The 22351-nt window shown below is 39.9% G+C and overlaps 1 protein-coding gene and 2 long non-coding RNA genes across 5 annotated transcripts in view; 1 reads left to right on the forward strand and 2 right to left on the reverse strand.

Moving 5' to 3' along the window:
• LOC146454054 (uncharacterized) overlaps nucleotides 1–9979 on the reverse strand; it is a 95186-nt gene extending 85207 nt beyond the window's left edge. Inside the window, exons 1-4 of the mRNA XM_085095911.1 lie at nucleotides 9826–9979; nucleotides 9148–9220; nucleotides 7401–7573; nucleotides 4931–5293 (exon numbers count right to left, since the gene is read on the reverse strand). Of these exons, the coding sequence (XP_084952037.1) occupies nucleotides 4931–5293; nucleotides 7401–7573; nucleotides 9148–9220; nucleotides 9826–9979 (763 nt within the window). The remainder of the gene's footprint in view (nucleotides 1–4930; nucleotides 5294–7400; nucleotides 7574–9147; nucleotides 9221–9825) is intronic.
• LOC146454056 (uncharacterized) lies at nucleotides 1159–3242 on the reverse strand. Of its 3 annotated transcripts, none has more exons than XR_014859352.1 (3): nucleotides 3198–3242; nucleotides 2830–2990; nucleotides 1159–1996 (listed from the first exon to the last, which is right to left on the reverse strand). It is a non-coding gene; the product is annotated as an uncharacterized LOC146454056 (long non-coding RNA). The 3 variants fall into 3 exon arrangements; XR_014859353.1 differs by having other exon boundaries at nucleotides 1159–1329; nucleotides 1855–2990; XR_014859351.1 differs by having other exon boundaries at nucleotides 1159–2990.
• A 10413-nt stretch (nucleotides 9980–20392) lies between the features above and the next one.
• LOC146454057 (uncharacterized) lies at nucleotides 20393–21269 on the forward strand. Its single transcript, XR_014859357.1, has 3 exons — nucleotides 20393–20830; nucleotides 20955–21002; nucleotides 21098–21269. It is a non-coding gene; the product is annotated as an uncharacterized LOC146454057 (long non-coding RNA).
• The last annotated feature ends 1082 nt before the right edge of the window (nucleotides 21270–22351 follow it).

Raw genomic sequence — 22351 nt, forward strand, 5'->3', positions numbered from 1 at the left:
ATCACAATTCATTAAAATTCAAATGCTTTATTTTGGTCAAACTGCCTAAAACCTCAACTGGTGAGAATTGCATCATGGAGGGGTGAGTACAATAAATAAGCAGCCTGTTACCTAACAGCTGAAGCCTCGGCAAGTGACACAACAGCTGAATGCTTGACTGCATCCCTTACAGTTCACAGGTTGAGCTCCTTGCCTCTTATTAATACAAACCAATAACGCTTCTTCTTCTCGACTGAGCTTTGGGTTGCAAGCAATTCTTCCCATCATTTTTGCCTTAGCCTCTTGACAGCAAAGAGCCCAAAAGTTTGACCAGTTTGTTTTAATTCTCATTCTTTGTGCTTGCATACAATCCAATCAGAAACCAAGACATCTTCAGCTCCTGAATGGATGGTTTGCATGCAGGCATGAAAAATGTAAACCAAAACTAGTCACACTTTTGAGCTTCCTGCTATAATACAAACTATTGAATGGAAATTCCTGTCCAGTTCCACCCCCTCCTCCCAGTGGCTAAATTAAACAATTTTTTTGCCAACAAAAATTACATTCATTGATCATTTCACCTGCAGATGAAAAATGCACATACTTTGCAACTTTATTTTCCAACCTATTAAATTATTGGAGTTATGTGACAATCTGTCAGTCTGACAAAGACTCTTATTACAGGCCAAATAACTAACAACTTGTAGGACTGATAGTTTCTGTGATCTATCAAATCTCAGAGAGGGTATCCCCTGGGAACAAGATTGAATGAAAATTGGATAACTTAATAAAATAATGAGATTTTTGTTTACCTCTTTCTCATATCTTGCAATGTTGTGGAATCAGGAGTAATGAAACTCGTATGAGGGCAAACTATGAGGCTTTGACTTAGAAGTGATGGGAGCCCTCCAAACTATAAAACTCTATGAAAAGGAAGAGGAGTTAAAGGAAAGGGAGAACAGGGTACTGGCACTGGAAGCCACAATCAAAATCCGACAGGAAGAACTAATAGTTAAAGCAAAAAAAGTAAAGAAATCTGTGATTGAGGCCAAGTGGGTGGCTGCCCAGCTTCGACTAATGGCTGGTCAGCTTGACCGCTTGGCCAATGAAATTTTAGAAGAGGTGAATTAGTCATCGGCATAGGCAGCCGCACTATTAGTAAGATTTCAAAAACAAACGCACTTTGTAAGAATTTTTAACGGTGAAAATATTTATTAATAATGACAGTTGTAATAAATCATGTAACAAAACTGTCTTTATTCACTTTCTTAAATTTATCATCTGCTTCTTCCTTGCCATATCCTGGGGTGATTTGCCAGTCAATTTCCTTTTGATTTTTCTTTTAAATCTCTAAAATAAAATAAAAGACAGCAGTTAATCAACCAGCACTAATAATAATTATTATTAAAAACATTTAGCCCCTAAAAATTTCATTTAAACCATAATAGTAAAACATGAAGGGCCTGTTGATATAGCATGGACACAATTGCCCACTTCCCCTCCCTGCTCTTACACAACTGATATCAAATCAGAATAATATAAATACACAGACAGGAAGACAAAATCTGTTTTTTATAGTACCATTGGGACTTCTAGATTGATGCAGGGTTGTTTAATGGACCTAATAATCTGCATCATTGACAAGCAAGGAGCAGAAATGTCTGCTGGAGCAGGTTGCATTATTGACCAGCCTATGCCAAATATGGTTGTAGAGTTTTAAATTTTGTCGAAACCCATGTATACACCTGGTTCTTTATGTGTCAGCGAGTACTAAGTTAAAGTAACATTAAAACAATCTGGATTTTATAATTATCATTTATCACATTGGTCAGGTATACTATGTGTATACACAATTATTGTTCTGTAAAAACTTACGTGTACAACTCAGAAGTATTCAACACTTTTTGTTATGGGTAACATTGAAGGTTATACAGCTGAATCACCTTTCTCACTCTTTCATTGAAAATTTGAAATACAGTCATTTGTCCAATTGACATCTCAATTTTGTATCTTTTACCTGTGAAAGAGCAAGTAGATTTTATCCTAATTAGAGTGACCTGATCACACCACTGTGTGTTTTTCTGTAATGTTGCAGTCACTTTGTGCAACTGCATCTTTCAGTGTATGGAAACACATTGAGACTGTCTCCAGGTCAAAGGATGATCTTCAGTTTTCAGTTCACAATTTGTAAACATTATCTTATAACAGAAAATAATATTGCATTTCCAATGTTACGTTCTACAGTGTATGAAGTTGTTGCAAGAGCAAATATGAATTGTAACATTCTGAAGAAGTATAAACAAGACATTAGCAATACAAGGAAAGGACCAAAAAGTCATCCAGTTTTCTTTACGGTAAACATGAGTAACATATACAGAAAGTGTTAGCATCAGGCACAGATTGTAAGAAGTAAACGTGAGACCTCTGTTGTTGTGTTTCCCTTCATAAAGCCTGTAAAATTAAATTTTGATTCAAAATTCAGTTCGCAAGGCAGAAGCATGCTAATGAAATAAACACGATAGAATACAGCTGACGCCATTCGTTTCGAAAACTACATGAACACACAGAAAATGGCAGCAGTTTAACCTCATGAGAAAAAGAGCACGCATTTTTCTTGAATAAATAAACTGGATAGATCGAAAGACAAATAAATAAACAATGGACTGATAGTGGTGTGGGATTTGGGGACCATGAAATACACAAGTTCTACGTAAGTTTTTACTCAAGTTAGCGCTTGAAGACAAAAAATGCAATTATAAAAATTCCCACTAAAACACAGAAACAAAGGGGCCAAAGTCGAAGTGAATTGAAACGAGACTATAACTGTGACAATGATATATGACTACCTACCTTGCACAACAGACTGGGAGAGCAACTACACCAAAGACTGTCATGAGCCACGACTTGGAAAATCCAACAAAACCTTCCAAGTAAAAATTCGCCAGAGGTTGTACTAAGAGCATTTCAATCCTAAAGCTGGAACATTTTTTAAAGCCTAGACTCCTAAGCGACTGCAAAGAGAAAGAAAAGACAATGTTATTAGAAGTGATTTGAAGCTTGGGGGCCGCCGGCAACTATACGCAAATTAACTTCGAAGTTGAAGTAAAATAAGCTCAAATTCCAAATTCCCTTCTTTCATATGGTCATGTATCTGACGATCGTCTCAACATACAACCTTGTGATTCATAACAATAAAGCTTTAACATCTTAAGACTAACCTTCAAGGTTTGTCGTCTGATGTGAACATCTTGAACTTCGGTAAGCTTAAATCAAATGTCAAACTCCTCTTCTTCGGGCTTTTTTCTCGTTCTGTTCCTACTTTGATCATTCAAATATCCTCATCCGAAGTCTCAGCAAACACCACGAGTACCCATAGTATTAGAGATGTATGTAAACTTGTTACATGTTTTCATCTCTCCTGAAAAAATCTTTCTAAAAGCGTAGATCGCTCACTTGAAAACCAGTGGAAGCGCGCTCAAAATAATAAATGGCGCCGACCACTCAAATTCTTATTCTTTTCGCGCATGCGCAGACAAAATGCCCATGTGCTTTCCTAGCCTCAATTAATAGCGATGACAAATGTAGCATGGTAGGACAAATACATCGTTGGGAAATTTTACAACCCATTAAAAAGAACGCACCAATCTCGTGGATTAACTTAGTGATTTAATGAGTAGTCTCTCGACCAGTTGCATCACATTTGATGTTTTTCATTGTTTTTGGTTTCTTAAGGATGGAGGTGGTGGAGTCCTGGGAGATATATCAGACCTGTAAAGAAGCAAAACTAGACAATGGAAGAAAAACGTAAATTGATTTATAAAAAAATTACATTTATAAGGATAAGTTAAAAGGAAAAAAATCTCGTGTCAAGGCAGAGTAAAGTCTTTGTTTGAGGGCCTGCATGGGGAAGCTAGATTCTCAGCAGAAAGTATTTTCTCTCTAGTCGAAATCAGGGATAAATGCTCCTCGATTAGGGCTGCCGAATGCGGTCTCAAGCTTCAGCCCAGCAGCTTGACTAGCTCAATAAGCCCGATAAGGCTTAGAACTTGGAGAGCACTAACTTTAGCTCCCTCGTATTTCATGCCGTGACAATCTATATTCGAGACAAAACCTTTCACACAAAATTGCCGTTTTTCCGTCTCCATCGATCACACGAGTCAGTAATATATTAAATATCGCGCAACTTCTGAAGCTGTGAATGTATTTGTGAGAATTTGTAACACTATTTTCTATTAAATACGTTCTGTTTCTGCGTGTTCGTAATTACGATTGTGATCTTAATTGTTTTCTAAATTTTGAGGTAAGAACTTCAACGTCAGTTCCACTGCTAATTCTTGAAACAGTGTACTTAATTGTGGTGTGACGGAAGTGGGATTGCAAAAAAATCTTCGAACGCTTCAAAGTCCAATCGTTATATGTTTGCTCTTTTAGAAGGTAATAACTTTAAACGAGTCTTGAAAATTCACATCCCAAAAGAGAACAAGAGAAGTTGCAATTTAACACCAGATAATGCAACCATTTAACTTAGCTTGCTTCACTCGCTGGAAAATTAAGCGTTAGGACAAAAAACAACTGCTTTTCGGTCATTCCAACTTGAGAAGCTTAAAACATTACGGTAATGCGGGAGCCGCCAGCAAAAGGACAACATGATATCTGTGATCTTTCAGACCACAATCGAATTCAGGAAGTCAGAGTTGTGAAGATTTAGGAGTAAACGCTTACATGTACCACAGAAATAAGCTAAAAGGCTTGAACTGCAGTTCTTCCGTTATTTTCTCTCTTTGTCTATCTAGATGACCTTTTATCTTGATACATTTAATTTTTTTTTTTCGCTTCACACTGACATCTCCATCACCATGACTGTGTTAATGACGGATTCCGTACAAGTAAGAGCCATATCAAAGAAATGTGTTTTGAGAATCTATTGTCAGTTATATTAATTGCAACTTACGATTGATTTCGCAAAAGTAAGGAAGAGATCTGCTACAGGGCAAGTCGTTCAACTTTCCATTAGTACGGAGTTCTACGCAATCTTCCGGCACCCCTCTGTAGTTGTTAGGTTCTCCACTGTCCCAGTTAGGGTAAATAGCGCGCGATCCATCAATCCACAGCCATCGTGAGCTGTTCTTTGGATCACTGTGCAAAGCAATCCACGAAGGGATCTTTGTTTTTTTTAAGCTTTGTGAATTTAACACTGCAAGCCTCGTTCCTATTCTTGAGCAGGCAGATTTTGCAGCGTTCCATGCCAGACGGCTGGAAAATAACTTAAAGCACGATCCATAGAGACCACGAATCCAGCTCTTTGGGCATAAAGCTACAATGAAACATAAGATCATTTAATTAAATGCGATACAATATGCGTCAAACATTCTGCATACTGCTAGATTTGAATGTCGATGAGTGGTATTTGTGAAGGATTTTTGATGTTATGCCTTAGGCCTGTTCAAGAAGTCCATGCAGTATGCAGGATGTTTGTCAAATGAACCTAATTTTATAGCCTAGCTCCCACGAGTCTCCTGTACCTCAACTGTAGAGTATCGAACTAGTAATTGGACGATCATAGGTTCAAGTCATGTTGGAAGAACTCAGATTTTTGCGTTTATGCAGGGCGCATTTTATTTTTATAGACTTATAGTTTGTCTGAGTTTTACAAATCGAGTGACATTGTTAGCTTTTGGCCACAGGTAAATTTTTTCAATTGTAAGGGCACTGAGACTCGCAAAATGCCCATCGAAGAACTGTAAATTAAATTAAACAAAATAAAATTGAAATGGCTGTCACAACGCATACCGGTAGGATCTGAATGCCGATGAGTGCCAGTGGTATGTGTGAAAGAAAGGTGATGTTATGCTTTACGGCTGTTGATGAAATCTTTGCATTTTCATTTCACAACGTCTGGGAGCCGAAAGTCACGGAGAGGAATCTACTTGTTCAAGACTGAGAACAGTACGTAAAGGCCCGTTCAAAAGGTTTCAACATTTGGTTCAACATGCGTTCAAAACTTTGTTGAACCAGCTTTTGTTGCCCAACATTGTTGAAAGCGTAAAAAATGTCCAAAGCTTTTTGAAAGCGTGTTGAATCGAATTAAAATCGTTTAAACTTTCATTCAACATCGATCCATACAACATTTCCTCTGCTCTCGAAAAGAAAAGCAATCACCTATTTCGGGCGAAAGTGCTTGCATTTTTAGTAAATATTTTTAAATTATGTAAAAGCGGTTAGGCTAATTTCTCTTTTTCATTACCTTTCTGTTGTATTTTTATTTTTGTAATCTTTGTTGTATTTTTGGGGTTTTCGGTCCGTATAGCTACCTTTGTGTAAAATGTTAACGATGGTTGCCGACAATTTCAGCCTAGTTTGCAAATTTTAATTCATTTGGCGTTCAGCAACTTTCCTTTGCAAGATTCTGGGTTCTTTATTAGTTTTAAACCCGAGATAGCTGTAATATTGTCTCGGGTTGATATTTTTCATTCATCCTACAAATTATAAAAGGGACGCGAAAGGGTTTTATTTTTTTTCTAATTTCTAGGTTAAAAGTACCCCGTTTAAGGTTCCCTTATACTTTAAGAGGTGTCTCACGTCCGAACGATGTAGCGCATCCAGCTTAAACTGTAGATACCTAAGCCCCCATATCAACTTAAGGACTATTGAGCTGGCTATTAAACTATACCAAGAATTTTGAAACAACGTAAATTCTCAAGTTTTTCAGGACCTCTAAATGCGAGCGTCCGAATCACCTTTTGAAAGCTACAAGTCAAAGCGAATTTTGTTTTTTGCTAATTTTATTTGCTCCTTAGTTTCCGGACCCAACGCGCTAAAAAAACGTGTCTGCGTTTTGAAATATTCAATTGCAGTGAAAAGTTACAGAACATTTTCGAAACAGGATTAAAAATAGATGTGAAGGGATCGTACCAAAATCGCTCTCGGAGAAAAAATATTTCGAAAGAAAAATATTGCAGATTCAATTTTGTTTTTTATATTTTAAACGAGCTATTGTCTAAATTTGAGGGCAAACGAACAAATTCCCTTTGAGTTTTAGCCCTAAAAGGTGTCCCTTTCAAGTGAAAAAATTGATTCGAGAAAACAGGGCTAAAAATTAGACAATTCATTTTATTTCACAATTCTTGGTATAATTTGAAAGCCAGCTCTTTTAAGCTTTGATTTGATATAGGGGTTTAGGTATCTACAGTTTTCTCCGGACGCGCTACATCGCTTGGATGCGAGACACCTCCAAAGGTATACGGTAACCTTAAACAGAAACTAGTGCAAACTTGCTCCAACTGCTAGAATTAATGATCCTATCACTGAGATCGTAGAATTTTCAGTGTCTAAACCTTGTTTTCACATCATTAGTGAAACCATATGGGTTGTTTTTCAAGTCATCCACGAGGTTTTTGAATAAGCTGTACCACTTTACTTACTAGGTTCGATATAAGTGAAGGATATCTGAAATCCTTTTCTTTGAATATTAGCATCTGTGTGGAACGTTAACAGCGCGTTTTTTCCAAATACAAAGACTTCTTCCCCAGAAAGCTCACCACAGTATTTATTGACTTCATTACTGTTATCATCGACAATCTTTAAGTAATCGTGCCTGCAAAGAAAAATTCATATACGTTTTGTGTACCGCCCAAACACTTTGAAAGCGACTCTCCCTAATAAGATCTCCAAATTCAATTTTCTTTTAGAAACGTAGAGTTCGCTGAAAACTCTTCCATCGACTTCTCTTGGCAAGAAGGTGACAAAAATGAAATGAGATAGGAGGACTTTTTTTGCTGAGGACTGATTCGAACTTCTCGCACACGGCCGGATTGTAGTATTGGAGAACGAGTGGTGCGATCGTGAATTTTGCATGACTTGCAGCTGTTAAAGGGGCAGTATCATGGGAGATCGATGGGAGATTTTTGGCCAAAATTCACTAAATTTAAACTTTGAACACTATGTTAATTAATTTCTCAATCGCTAATTTAAAGAAATATTAATAGTGATTCTAATACGAAAGGTTGAACCAAAATATAGTACAATCGGCGATTGTTAGTGCGTTACAACAGCGAAATTTGAAAACGTCCGCCAGACGTTTTCAAATTTGAACCCCTCTCTATCTTGATCATCTACCAGCAAAAATATCCATGGATAGTTTCTTTGCATTCTGATAGTCTTTTAATGGAATTTTGTCATTATATCTTGGCTGCTATCAACCAATTGCGTCTTTCCGATTTTCAATGTGTTACTAAAAATAGCATGATACTGTCCCTTTAATGCATTCAAACGTCCTAATTCGCTAGTTGTAAACGATGATCCTTCAAGGTAATAATATGATGAATTGCGCCGATCATAAGCTTTAATTACTGTAAAATGTCTGGTGGCACAAAGCTTATCTACTTTACAAACGTCATGAAACCTCGACTTTCTCAGGAATATATGTTAGAGCAATGTTATGTTGTCAGTTAGGGTTCATGTTGCCATGACACCCAGTTTTTGACGGAAAGTTTTTTCAGAAATGAAAAATCTTTTTTTAATGAAGGAAAAAAAACTTTTCTTACTATAAATTTTTTGTGTTTAGATCATATTTTTGTTCCTTTGTTGGTTTTGATTGCTTTCCGCTTAGTTGCAGTGCTTACCCTGAAGGTGAGGGAAATCCAGAAATCCAAGATGACGGATCCATCACTTCTCGTTGCGGACGTCAAGGAAAACATCCTTGGACGTACTATCTATCATCCAAGCCTCATTGACATAGCTACTATAGTTGCGAAGTTATGGAGGGCGGTGGGGGGGGAGGAAACCTCCCCACCCCAGACCGAAAAAGCCCAGTCTTGATAGGGTTAACGTAAAAGGCCATCGTCTATAACTAGCGAATTGGGAAGTTTTGAATGATCTGTATTCTCCATAACTAACAGCTGCAAGTCGTCTCGAGTATAGCCCGTGGTGTGAAATTTCGAAACAAAATCTTATTTCATATTTGCGAAAGCTATTTCTAGATGAAAATTTAATATGGGGATCTAAAAGAGAGTCGCTCTTTTGTACTAAATGCAATAGAAATGCAATCGACTAATTCTATTAGAGTTCAAAGGATCAGTGAAGCCCAGCAAGCGACGAATGATTTTATTACGAGTAGTAGTAGCAGCAAGATTAGACCCAAATTGACAGGTACTCATCAAAGTGTGTTACCATAGCAACGTTCCTTTGATGTTACCGCCAGGATCTGGCAGGTGGCACTCATCAAAATGAGTTATTATGGGAACTGAAAAATGATAGAAAGGTAACAGTAGCGATGGGCGGAGACAAATATCGCTGCATAGTAATGAGGGTTACCCTAACCTTTCATCTCATTGGATATTTATGAAGGACGATGAGACGATGTCACCCATCACCGGACGTGGGTCCCCCTCCCCCCTCCCTTCCCTTCTCGAGCCAAAGACACCAGAATTAAAACTACCAACAAAAGTTTAATGGAAAAAACCTATACTTTTCAGGAGGGAACTTGGGCGTGTCCCTAGTGATCACGCGTCCCTTTTTACAATTCACACAGCAGTTCTGCCATTTTCTCATCTTCGAGGGCGTATCTAACATAACCGTACGGGTACGTTTGGAAGGTAGTAGGATCAACAACGCGCTTATTATACACCGGCTGATATTTCTTTACTTGGTCGGTTGTCTCGATGGCGCACAGTTTGCAGTCACAGACGATGTGATGGGGCTTGATGACGCTGGTCTGGCGTGCCCCCTCTTCCAAGGGATTCTAGATCTGGATGTCATCCAGGACGTTTTGATGCAGAACCTGACAACTCATTTGACGGGACCCTTCACTGTCGAGGGACAGACTGCGCACTTTGCACTCTTATTTACCTTTGGCGGTGACAAAGCCGTAGCTTTTGGGAACCCCCAAAGCAAATTCAACGATGTAGTCACCATTGCTCAACTCATCTTTGAAGTCCCCGAGGAAATCGCCAAGAAGAGGTTCGGTCAAACCCGGACGATGGATGTAGATAATACTGTCCATACCACTAAACACCACACGTTCTTTTAACAGACAGAGGGCTTAGTAGAGACGGACACGAGAAAAACGAATTCCACAAGTACAGTAATTCGTGACGTCATGTCATTGTCCTTTATAAATATCAATGACATGAAAGCGAGGTTAGGGTGACCCTCATAACTATGCAACGATATCTGACCCTGCCCATCGCTATTGTTACCAGTCCATCATTGTGCTATGCTAATTTTTCGGTTGCCATGGTAAGTCATTTTAATGAGTACCTGTCAAACTGGGTGTAATCTAGCTGATATTACTACTATTACGCTTTCCTGTCTTTTCGACTTTTTACACGTCAATTTCTGTCGACTTTCAACAGCCTCATCTAGGTTAACACGACTACACAATACGTTTAATAAGTATAAAAAGCTAGTTCGAGCTTGATTAATGGCCTAGCTCCACGAGTCTCCTGTAGCTCAGTAGTAGTGCATTGGAAAGAGATTCGTCTCCTTTTGGAAGAGCCCGAATTTGCTTGTTACGAGTATGACTATGTCATTAGGCGTTACTGAAAAAAAAAATCTATCATTTATTCACCAGGCTTAAAACATAATCACATTTCTTTCAATGCTCACCAGTTTGTTGTTGCCAGCAAACAAGGAGTCAGAAAGAAATGGATTTGATTGACTCGTACGGCTACACCAATCAAAGGCTCCTGTGAGCCAACTCGTGAATGCAGTAGTAAATAGTGGCAAGGTATAAAAACGTTGTTCGCATTTTGTTTGGTTGGCCCAGAACTCGGAATATAAGCCATGAAGGCTTAAAAAGGGGCCTCACGGGCATTTAAATCCACATCCTACACCGCTTAGATTTTTAGCCGTTTCCCTTGGCAAGATTGAGCTCCTTGAATAGTTTTGTATTTTTTTAAGAAAGTTTAATTTTGAAAATTGTTTGGAACCTTTAAAGTGGTTGGCTTTTAACGACGATGAAGAAAAGAAAAAATTCTTCCCGTTACCTCAGGAATCGAACCCGGGACCCTTTGCTTCTAAGTCAGCGCACCACGCCACTACACAACATGTCCATGACGCTTGAAGGAAAGATTAATGTTGTTGAGGTTGTCAAACTTTCTGGCACTCGCGGCGCTACGATTTTAACAGTTAAATTACTTCGGACCGCCAAAAAGAATACATGAATGAGCAGGAAACACCGTCAGACGTTTCTCCATCGTTTTTGCTCTAAATCCCGGTTGACTTGGACGACTATCCTCGGCCTTGAGCGGCTTTCAACGCGGCGTTCCCAGTCACCAAAATAAAAACGCACGCAGACTATATACAACGGTCGAGTGTTCTTTAGGCTATTTCTTTTAATATCGAACTCCAAAAGACGTGAATTTTTATAATTGAAGGAGGACAGAACCGAAAACGAACCGTAAGAGTACGCCACATTTGAAACTCTACGACAGATCGACCGATCGACCGAGTGGCATTTCCCCCACATTACGATAACTCTTTTACTGTGCATGCCCGCATTCACGAGTTAAAATGAGTTGCAGCAAGATGAGGACATTGATGCCGACGAACACTGCGACCTAACTATGGGTTCAAGTCAAAAAGAACATCCACACGATAATGGCATTAAATGTCGTGATACCATTTTCTGCATGCCTTGAAAGTCGCAAAAATTATATGGACACAAAAAAATTTTCTAGGAAAGGAGTTCAGGTTAAAAGGTACTGATGACCGGAATTTGCTCGCGTAACCTCTCCCCTGTAGGAAAACAATCTTAGTGCACAATTTTTGATATGTAGGAGTTGCTTTTACAATAACTAGTTGAGTCCCATCGTCAGAGAAAACACTTCATATTTGAAACTCATAAGTGCTCTTAATTTCTCACAAGAACACTTAAGGTGACATTTAAACATACGTGAGATTTTCAAAATTATCTAACTTTGAGTTCGACTTTAACTTTGTTTATTTCTTAACAAATGACGGCAGTTTTCTATGATTTATACTCTTATACATGTATAACGACAGTGCAAAATTGGCGCTTTGATTGGTGTAGCAGAGTTTGTGATTAGAGTATAAACACGCGATGACGTCATTGAGAAGTGTGGCCGGCGCACGCACGTGATCAGAACCTGGAGTCCACCCTGGGCAACAAAGTTTTGCAAGTTTTGTTTCTATCTTTTGATGACAATCAAAGGCAAATTGTCTCTGGAAAGAAAAACTGCTCGATGTAAAAATTTGACAAACGGCCGTTGCAAGTGACCTCAACCAGGTTAAGAAAAAACTACAAATTTGCTGTGAGGTGTAAAGGAAGGAAATGTTTTTCCAGACAGTCGCCAGTAGAAATCCGGTGAAAGTGAGTAATGATTACAAATCGCGGTAGAGCAGCTGACATATCCTGTACTAGTTGTGGGTCAGTAATTCCTTTTGGAGCTTTGTTTTCAAAATATTGTCTGCGAAATTCTGTTGGACTACACTTTTATAATAAGAAGAGGATCCTAAACTTTAGAATGCATTAGACGTGACATACATGTAGTTGAAGCCTATTTTCACAAAAGTTTGACCTGACTTAGGGTCAAGTCTATTTTAACTCAAAAGCACAAACACCAATCTACTTATGTATGGAATAAAGTTTGTGGGCACTCTACGCTTCACGGATTTCAATCGAAACTAAACATAAAGCCGTCAGACCGATAGAGGCATTTCTGAACCGAACTCTTTTAGAAATACAATAATAATCAGTAGGTAAAAACATGTCTGGCCATTTAGCCATATTTTAGAGAGTATCTATCCTTTTATTGATATTTTAAATGAAACCTCTTGAGCTTTTTTTCTTTTCCACGATGTGCTATAGCAGTGTTTGTTTTGCGTGACTGACAGTTGTTCATTTCAAGGTATATATTCAATATTGATTCTACGCTCAATTTAAAGCGTTACCTTTCTTGTATGTATGAATAAAATCAGTAGTTAAAATTGCTCTCCAAGACAAAGAATTAGATGGGGGAAAAGTTCCATTCTCTCTCTTATAGTATGTAAACTGGTTTCTTTACGCTTTGTGACGCAGTCTTTATTTATCAACGTATCAAGACTCCGTTAGTCATTTCAGTCTTATTCAATTAAAACCCAGAGGTGTTTCAATTTGAATATTTTGTTAAAGCCCTCCTAGCACATACCGAAAGGTCGGTATTACTTAAAAATCTGCTATTCCATCCAGTTGTTCCCTGCATGAAAAATTACAGACTCATCGAGGATCCAACAGAGACAAGGAGAGTTGTTTTGCTTTCTGAAAGCAACTCAAATATATCGGCACATTTGGCGAGCTGTCACTGATCAAAATGCGTCGATATCACGAAGCAGAGCTGATCTTGGGAAGAACGCGGGTACTCGTGGCTCGTCAGCGACCCGGTTTGCGAGATTGACTACATCGCGCAGAATGCCTATTGTTTTGTGGACATTTTCTTACTGCACGGCAAAAAAAAAAGATCTGTAATATTAGCGGTTAAGCGTAAACTGAGTGACTCTCATTGGTCCAAATCTAGGCGCGCCGTGCTCCGCAGGGAATACCGCTTAGCTCATCAACTTGTCAGGGCGGAGCTTAAAGACAAAGGCCACATAAGCTATTGTTCATTCTATTGTTTCCTAATGTCGCACCTTCGCAGTATGGCTGAATAAGTGCCCACCGGCAGCAAGTGTATTAACGTTCAATAGTATGACAGATCGAATTTTTTGAAAGACCGTTTGGCCTTCTTTATACTATTTGTGAATAGGGCAAGTCTTACCTTCCGCCAAACCCACGGCAACAAATGTGACGTCTTCGCATGCATTCGAATCTACGAAAACTTAAATGTCGATTTTCAAATAAAGTGAATATACTTGTTGTGCCTGAATCTAGAGTAGCTTATGCTCGAAAAAACTCGCGCGCGCGTGCATTTTCTTTGTTGCGAAAAAAGAGAAGCTTTAACTAGAACAATTTGCTAAGAAACTTAAAAAAGCTACAAGCTATGGCACTGTGTTTAACAACAACATGACTTAGGGTCTAGAACAATTTGCTAAGGAACGTAAAAAGGCTTCAAGCTATGGCACTGTGTTTAACAACAACATGACTTTGCTCGGGAATGCTCAGGTCTACATGCAACGCTATTGGCGCTTTTCGATCCTGCAGCTTTGCTTTGTTCCATAATTTGTCAATATAAAATTCGCAGTAAGCTACAGATACAGTATAAACAGTTTGAGCTGAGAGTGACAAACGAAAAGACCATGGCAAAACGTTCTCGCCCGCCTCAAGGATTTTATAAGTCTATTGAGACGCCTTCTATTCCCCGTGGCCGTAAAATGTGTGAAAGAAAACCTGAAGTTCCTGGCACTTTCGAAGCTGAGCGCATCATGGCCAAAAAGATTCTTAACGGGAGACCTTTCTACATGGTTAAATGGTATGGATACTGTGCCAGCCAAAACACCTGGGAGCCGAAAGATCACCTGCAGGCAGACTTACAGTAGTAGAAGCCTTCGAGAACCCTGATCCTGATCCAGTTCGTGTAGAAGAGGCACGAGAAAGGATTGGTGTCGTATTTGAAAGAGGAATGAAAGTTCCTCTCCAATACGAAGAATCAATCGAAATAAGACACGACGTGCTGCGTTTCCTGTTTTCCAGCCTGCCAGCCGATTTCAGAGCTACGCCGATTAACATCCAAGATCAGGACCTTCAGAGAGGAGGACTTGCAGCATACACAGAGCGCACTATCAACGCCAATGGAAGCCGATGCCGTGTAATTCAGGTGACTTTCCGTCTGTTGCTGTCCAAGTCACCTGCGTTCTATCAACATGGACAGAAGGTATCCCGTCTGATCGAGCGTCTGTGCATTGTATTCAGGAAGACCTACCATGCAGTTTCTTAATGAAGAAAAGTGAAGAAAAACAACGGCTTCTTAAGAAGCCACCAAACATGAAAGAAGTCAATACCAACAGATACCACGCTCAAATGTTACATAACACTGATTTTTATCAATTCGTTTGATAAACACGCTATTTCCGTTTCCCTTCTCCCCCTCCCCCCCCCCCCCCCTCCCCCCCGCTCCGTCCATGTAAATCTAACTTCCTATCCAGTGTGAAGAAACAACTTAAACGCAGTTGACGAGAAACTAACCCTCCCCTCCTCCCCAAGGCGTTTCTCGTTTTAGTCGATATGTCTGGCTAGCGTTCTTGCTGCCTTAGCCATGCGCGCTCAGTGTCAAAATGGCGTGGATGCCGGCAGTGTACTTCTTTCATTACCCGGGTTTCATTTATATATCTTGGAAACTTTCGACAATGTAAAAGTAACTGAACGAGAAAAGAATTATTGAAAAGCGAATTAGGTAAGTAACCAATGTCTTATCTTACCAAGTAACCCGATGTAATCGACCTGTCCTGCCAACTACGTCCAACTGTGTTCTGTGGTCAAACAACCAATAATTTCTTGTTTCAAAACAGATTTGCTGTACTCTGATCTCAAACAACCAATAATTCTTTATCTCAAAACAGATTTGCTGTACTCTGAAGTTAAACAACCAATAATTTCTTGTTTCAAAGCAGATTTGCTGTACTCTGAAGTCAAACAACCAATAATTTCTTGTTTCAAAACAGATTTCCTGTACTCTGAAGTCAAACAATCAATAACTTCTTGTTTCAAAACAGATTTGCTGTACTCTGAAGTCAAACAACCAATAATTTCTTGTTTTAAAACAGATTTGCTGTACGATCGCATTCGAATTTGCCGCTTCAGTGGCTATGAATTATTCATGATGTCCAGGCATTCTGCGCGATGCTGCCTGAGACATGGACATTTATTGAGAAAAATTAGGCGTGCGGCAAAGTCGTGCCAGTACACTTGCTGGGGAGATTGTAAGTGTGGCGGGGAGACAAGTCATAAGTGGAGTTGTCGATGAAATAATTCTCCTGTTTGGGAAAATCGCCGCTGTTGGCTCGCGTAAGTACGATTATCCATTAGGCTGTGGTGTATTTTTCTCCTTCCTCCGTTTCCATTAAGGTTTTTTCTCAGTTTCTACTTTCACAATGTTTATCTCGCCAGTCAACGTATAATTTCTAAGGAAAACCGAATCTCTAAAAAACACGTGATTCCAAGATGTGGATGCATAGTTTCGAACGCAAGTAGATTAGTCTTTTGAGTCAGGACTGCCGTTGGAGCTCTTTTGAAGTGATTGGAGAGGATATGGAAGCACAAGAAAAGCTGTATCGATGAGCCGTCGTTCTTTGAAAAACTATACTTCTAATCAATTTGCGACCGAGGTTAATTGATATATCCAACGCTTAGGCAACACCAGCCCAATGTGCAAAACAAAGCTCTCCTTGTCTCTGCTGGATCCACAATAAGTCTAATTTTTCATGCAGGAAGCAATTGGATGGAATTGCAGATATTTTTAAGCAATGCTGACCTTTCGGTATGTGCTACGAGGGTTTTCACAAAATATTCAAATCGCCACCAGTTCACATATTGTAAGAGGGAGAAAGGAACTTTTTCCCCCAGATAATTCCTTGTCTTGGAGAGAATTTTTAACTACTGCGGATTTTTAGAAAGAAGGCAAATAAACTCCAGAACTTATTCATACACACAAGAAAGGTAACGCTTTAAATTGAGCGCAGAATGAATATTGAATATATACCTTGAACAACTGTCAGTCACGAAAAACAAACACCGTTATAGCACATCGTGGAAAAGAAAAAAAGCTCAAGAGGTTTCATTTAAAATATCAATAAAGGATAGATATTCTCTAAAATATGGCTAAATGGTCAGACATATTTACCTACTGATTATTGTTGTATTTCTAAAAGAGTTCGGTTCAGAAATGCCTCTATCGGTCTGACGAAAATCGCGGTGCTCTGTACGGCACGCAGCGTAGAGTGGCAACCAATTTTATTCCATACATTAGTAGATTGGTGTTAGTGCTTTTGAGTTAAAATAGACTTGACCCTAAGTCAGGCCCCACTTTTGTGCAAATAGGCTTTAACTAAATGTATGTCACGTTTAATGCATCTAAAGTTTAGGAGGAGGTATTTTGAAAAAAAAATGTAACTCAGTCAAAATTTGTATAGGTAATCACATGATTTCGAGTGCAATTTGGGATAAATCAGCACGAGTAAATTTTTCAAAGGCTAACCAAATTGCAGGAGCCCGTAGGGCGAGTGCAATTTGTAGTCTTTGAAAATTAACGGGTGCTGGTTTATCCCAAATTACACGAGAAAAATCATGTGATTACTTGTCAATAATATACATGCAAAAATTTGACTCTGTTTTCCTCTTGTCGTGTTTATTTCGTGTCATGGCTCACTGGTCCCGCCTATATTAACGTTGTTGGTTGAAAAATGACAACCTTGATTGACATGCTAGCACTTGTGGAAACTTACAGACCAAAAATATCCTCTCAATCGACAAAGATCAAGTTCTGGAAGCATTTATCATTCTAAAGCGTTTACATTTTATGGACCTCAAGGAGAAAAGAGGTGTGAAAAGACGTCAAAACTTGTCTATTAGAAGAAGTCAACTTGTTTATGTTTTTTGTCGAATCTAATTGAGGCGAAATCGATCAACATTTTCAAAACTTGAAGCGTTTCGAACTTATGAATCAGTGAGAAATACTGTTGCGGCTGACTGTGGCTTTTCGGGAGCTGCTGTGTTTCCCATGTTGAAAGTGACTTGACATTGGTGGAAATGGTTTATGTTCATGAAACACTGACGCTGATCATTCTGGCCAGAGATAGAACTTGGCATCTGAAACGCCGCGAAAGCTGCTTGGTTAAAGTTGTTTCCACATTGAGCCGATTGAGGGTCTGGCGAGAACGGATTGAAAATATTGCTGGAGCTGCTGGTGCTACTATTAAAGCTGTTTCCTCGAGCTAACTGGCTGTTGATGTTTTTACCGTGGCTGATGGTGTGGGAAAGCTCTCGCTGTTCTCTTTCATCTCCTTCGTCATAGTCATCCAGTGACTTCTCGTTTTTGTGGCCCGTTACTTTAACAATTGAACCTCGCTCTAGGCCTGCTGTCTTCAACTTCTTTACAACCGTTTTCCTAGCGCTGTGGCTGGAAAAGGTCTTCAACGAATCTTCTAGGGTCGTTCCTTTCATAACGGACTTCATCATGTCGTTGATTTTGTTTACTCCCATCGGCTGCCGCTCATACCAAACTGGCGAGGACGGATTTGGCACACAAGACAGATAAAGTGGACCGGTTGTCCGTATTTCGGGAGGACGACGCCACAGAAATTCTTTGAAGATTGCAACGGGACATCTGTTACCTCCAGCTGCAAACATTTTTGGAAGGAAGCTTCTGGGCTTTGCGGACAGTCCGGACTGGCGTGTTTTTGTGGGGTTCTCGATAAATTCGACGTACTCTGTGTTGTTTTCATCCAATCCAAAGGAGAAATCTTCAACCGTCATGCTGTGGTGTTCCTGTCGACTTTGAAGACCAAAATATTGGGTCAGGAGCCACCAAACTGTTTGGGCAAGGACTTGCGGACTTCCCCTTCCCAGCTTCTTTTTTTCCCACAGCTCATTTTCCTCGGTTGTTGTCAGACTTCTTGCCTTGTTCGGCCGCTTGCCTTTGCCTTGTTGCCGCAGTAGGCGGGCTTTTCCCTCCAGAACTTGCTTCGAGCTTTTAAAATCTCTGTCGCGAATAATTGAGTGTTTGTACTCTTCCTCTGTTAGGTATCGGTCAATAGCAGTCACCATTACACGAAGGCTATCAGGCTCGTAATTTTCCCCGTCTTTCTTTCGAACTGTTGCGTAAAACTCCTCCAGAATTTTGTTCAGGGCCTCCGGTTCGTACTTTTCAATACTTTCGTCATAGCCCTTTTGAGAAGCCCAAGACTTCCAGACTTTAAGCCAATTATTTGTGCTTTGTTGGGTGTTTTTGTTCTTAGCATTCTCCTTCAAACTCTGAATTAAAACGTTGTTACTTTCTCGTAACCTGTCCGCCATTTTGTGTTGTTGCGTGTTCGCGACTTTCCTGTCAATCAATTTAATTTCAACTTTCTGCACTCAATTTCAACTTTTTGCACTCATTTTCAACTTTCTGCACTGTTTGGGATTAATTGACGTGCTCTCAGCCAATGAGCATGCTGAAATTTTTGCATGTATATTATTACACAGAAAACAAAAGTTAAACATTTAAATTATTATTAACAAATGGAACTTCAATGAGTAAAATAGTCAGTACCGGCAATGCATAGATAAACCGTAGAGTCCCCAAAGACAAATTGGGTTGTTTTGAGGTCACTTTGTAAACCATTTCGCCAACAACGAAAAAAATCACATTGAGCTCAGTAAATGTGATATTTGTTTATGGGATATAATGATTGATGTTCATAGAAAAAATCAGCGAAATCGGTGAAAAGCCGAAATTTGCCTTGTCCGTGCTAACGTAGACAGCCTCTTAAGGGACGTATGTAAACTAAATTTGGATGAGCTAAATATAATTTAAGCAGGATTATAATAGAGACAATGCCTGTCAGCGGTCGCCTCTGCGCGGCTCAGGGGCGACCTTTGAGCTCTCTGCTGCATTCGCCTTTTTGCTGGTCTGAGTAAAGTCATTTAGCCTGTTAAATTTTCAAGCTAACCGTGCCAGAGTCACATGTCCTTCTGGATGGGCATTTGGTGTTTGGACCTTCATCTAGGAAGAACCGTCAACAGGCCGAGGATATCGGATTCTTGCCCGAAACTTTTGCCATTTTCACTTCCCTCACCGCTGGAAGGACTTGACTTGTTATAAAATGCTTATTCAGTCGTATCTGTCGACAGTTCAATGGACGTTTATGGCTCGCCTATGAAAACGCTTTCCGCGAGCACGCGGTGGCGGCAAAAATCGCCGATTGGTGAGACCATGAACGTGCAGCTATACCATGTCTTCGCTGCTAGATCGTCGGTGAGTGGCGGACTCGACGGTCCGTTCAGCGACTTGTCTGAACCGCCAGAAGCGGTTTCGTTGCACATTGTCGCAGGTCTTGGAACATCGCTGCAGCCATTTTGGTGGATGTCATCGAGCTCGTGCCTGTTTTTCGCATGCGGAGATTTCTACCAAACAGGCTCGCAAACGCAGGTCTCCTTCCCCTACATTGACTTCGTCCAGCTCTCGTTCCAGACGCCTTTGAGAGTCCCCCCTTATTTTGACTGTTACGCATTACATACAGTTTCGGTGATCGCATTTCTAATTTTGGCTTGCTAATCACTTGTTGTTTCTTGTTATTCGTCATTTTGACGAATAATGACGAAACACATTTTACTTAGTATTTAACAATTATTCGCCGAAGGCGATGTAAATTTTGGTGAATATTCCCCGAGACGAAGTCGAGGGGAATATTCACCAATATTTACTGAGCCTGAGGCGAATAATTATTTTACTATAATTACTCAGGTGATTATCAGAGAAAAACAAAAAAAAAAAACGACCGAAAAAAATGTAAATTTTATTTGTTTGTTTCCATTTTCACGCGCCAATGAACAGAGACGCGCGGTCTGGCGTAGGTCACATGATCAATCGATAAACTGTACATGCTAGAAAGAAATGAAAATGCTTCGTGCTCGTTCTCAACGCCGTGTTCAGGAAAAACAAAACAGGCTTAAAATGTCTAAGAAGAAGCCAAATTGCGGCCAGTTCAACCAGGAAAGTTAAACAGCGTTGTTTACGTTGACGTTGAAAGTAAAGGAGCAGTTCTGGAAATTTCCAGAGGGAAGAATCGCTCCAGGATTTAGGCCATTGGAAAGGAGAAAGTTTCCTCGTGTCTGCCCAACGGTCATCTTTGGTCGCCTGTTGGATACGGTACAGACGCTGTGGATGTTGTGGCACAAGATATAGGAGTTTCGGGAGTTTCTTCTCCATTGATGAAGGAGGTAAGGGCTGTTGACATTTCCTTGAACTGATTGAGAGTTGGTCGCTCGCAGTAGCTTTCAATACTTGAATCGCTCTTGTGCCCTGTGATAGCCTTAATTTTGCGAGTTTCAATGTTTTTTGCAGACATAACAGTGACGGTGGTGGCTCTCAATGAATGGTTGGTCAGATAAGGCACGATCCGGTTTTCTTTGTCATCTTTCTTAGCAAATTCTCCAGGGTATTGTGGCCGAGTTTGCGTTCTTCGAACCAGATTTTCTCTGTTTCAGGGTTAAATTTGGTGGAGCTGAGGTCTTTTGGCCTTTGGAACAAAGCTTCTGAGCTGGGATTTAGATGGCTCAAATAGACTTTAAGAACTTCAACTGGGCATCTTCTTGAACTGGCCAGAGGAAAGATTTTGCCGTCCGAGTGATCTTCGGATCCGTCAAGACCTCCAGTGTGATTTTTGCTTGACAGCACGCTCTTGTTTAATTCGAAGAATTCTTCTCCATTTGCTGCTTTGACAAGACGAAACATTGACTTCTTAAGGGAATGTTGGTTTTCTCTGCCACGTTTACCAAAATAGATGGAGATGAAGAACCAAGCTGTTTGGAGCAAAACTCGGGGATTACGTGTGTCAGCATCAGCTAGCTGGCCTCTCTCGTACAATTTCTTGATGGTTTCACCGGTTAACGGATTTTTGTGAACTGTGCCAGCAATTTTTCCCCCATTGAAGAGCTGCTTCAGGTAGGAATTCAGTGTTTTATTGGCTTCACTGAACAAGTGGTTATCGCAGATAGAAAATTTTTAGTTGTGCGGCGGGGTTTTCAGATGACGGTCGAGAGCCGCTCGGATGGACAACAAACTTGTTTTCTTGTAAAAACTGCCGTTTTTTCTCCTCACGAAGACGTAAAACTTCGAGAGACATTTGTTCATCTCGTTAACTTCCATGCTGTCTGTCTGTCGTAAATTGTGTTTGTTGTTGAAACCATTCTGTTAAATAAAGAAAATGTTGCGCAATTTTTATTTGTTTTCATCACTGGTATCAACATCGGCAACATTTCCACCGGGATTTACTGGGTTTGTCTATTATAATTAACAATTTTTTTTTACATCTTACCTTTGAAAAGTGTTACCCCGAACTTAGTTGCATCTTTGGTGTTTTTTGGACTGCATTTTTTTTTAAGATATTTATTTCTTCGTCGGAAACATCGACCAATCGCGAGGCGGCCATCTTGGAATTTAGTGCCCCTGCTATAATCACCTCGCGCGAGGTGATTATAGCGACATATGACGCAATCCTCTACCAATCAGATCGCGAGAATCTCTATAATCACCTGAGTAATTATACTAAAATATAATAATAGCAGTACAATATTTGTCTTTGTTTTGCTGATTTTGTAGATATAGACGTTATAGGATACTGTAAAGCACTCCCCCCCCCCCCCCCCCCCCGTGTACTGTACGTTTTACTCTCGATATTTACTCGTATTAAAGCTTAGACATTTTTCCCTTTATTGAATTGTCTTTTGTTCTGCTTTTGG

The sequence above is a fragment of the Pavona decussata genome, unplaced genomic scaffold, assembly GCF_977016875.1.
Source record: "Pavona decussata unplaced genomic scaffold, jaPavDecu1.1 SCAFFOLD_317, whole genome shotgun sequence".
Lineage (NCBI taxonomy): Eukaryota > Metazoa > Cnidaria > Anthozoa > Scleractinia > Agariciidae > Pavona > Pavona decussata.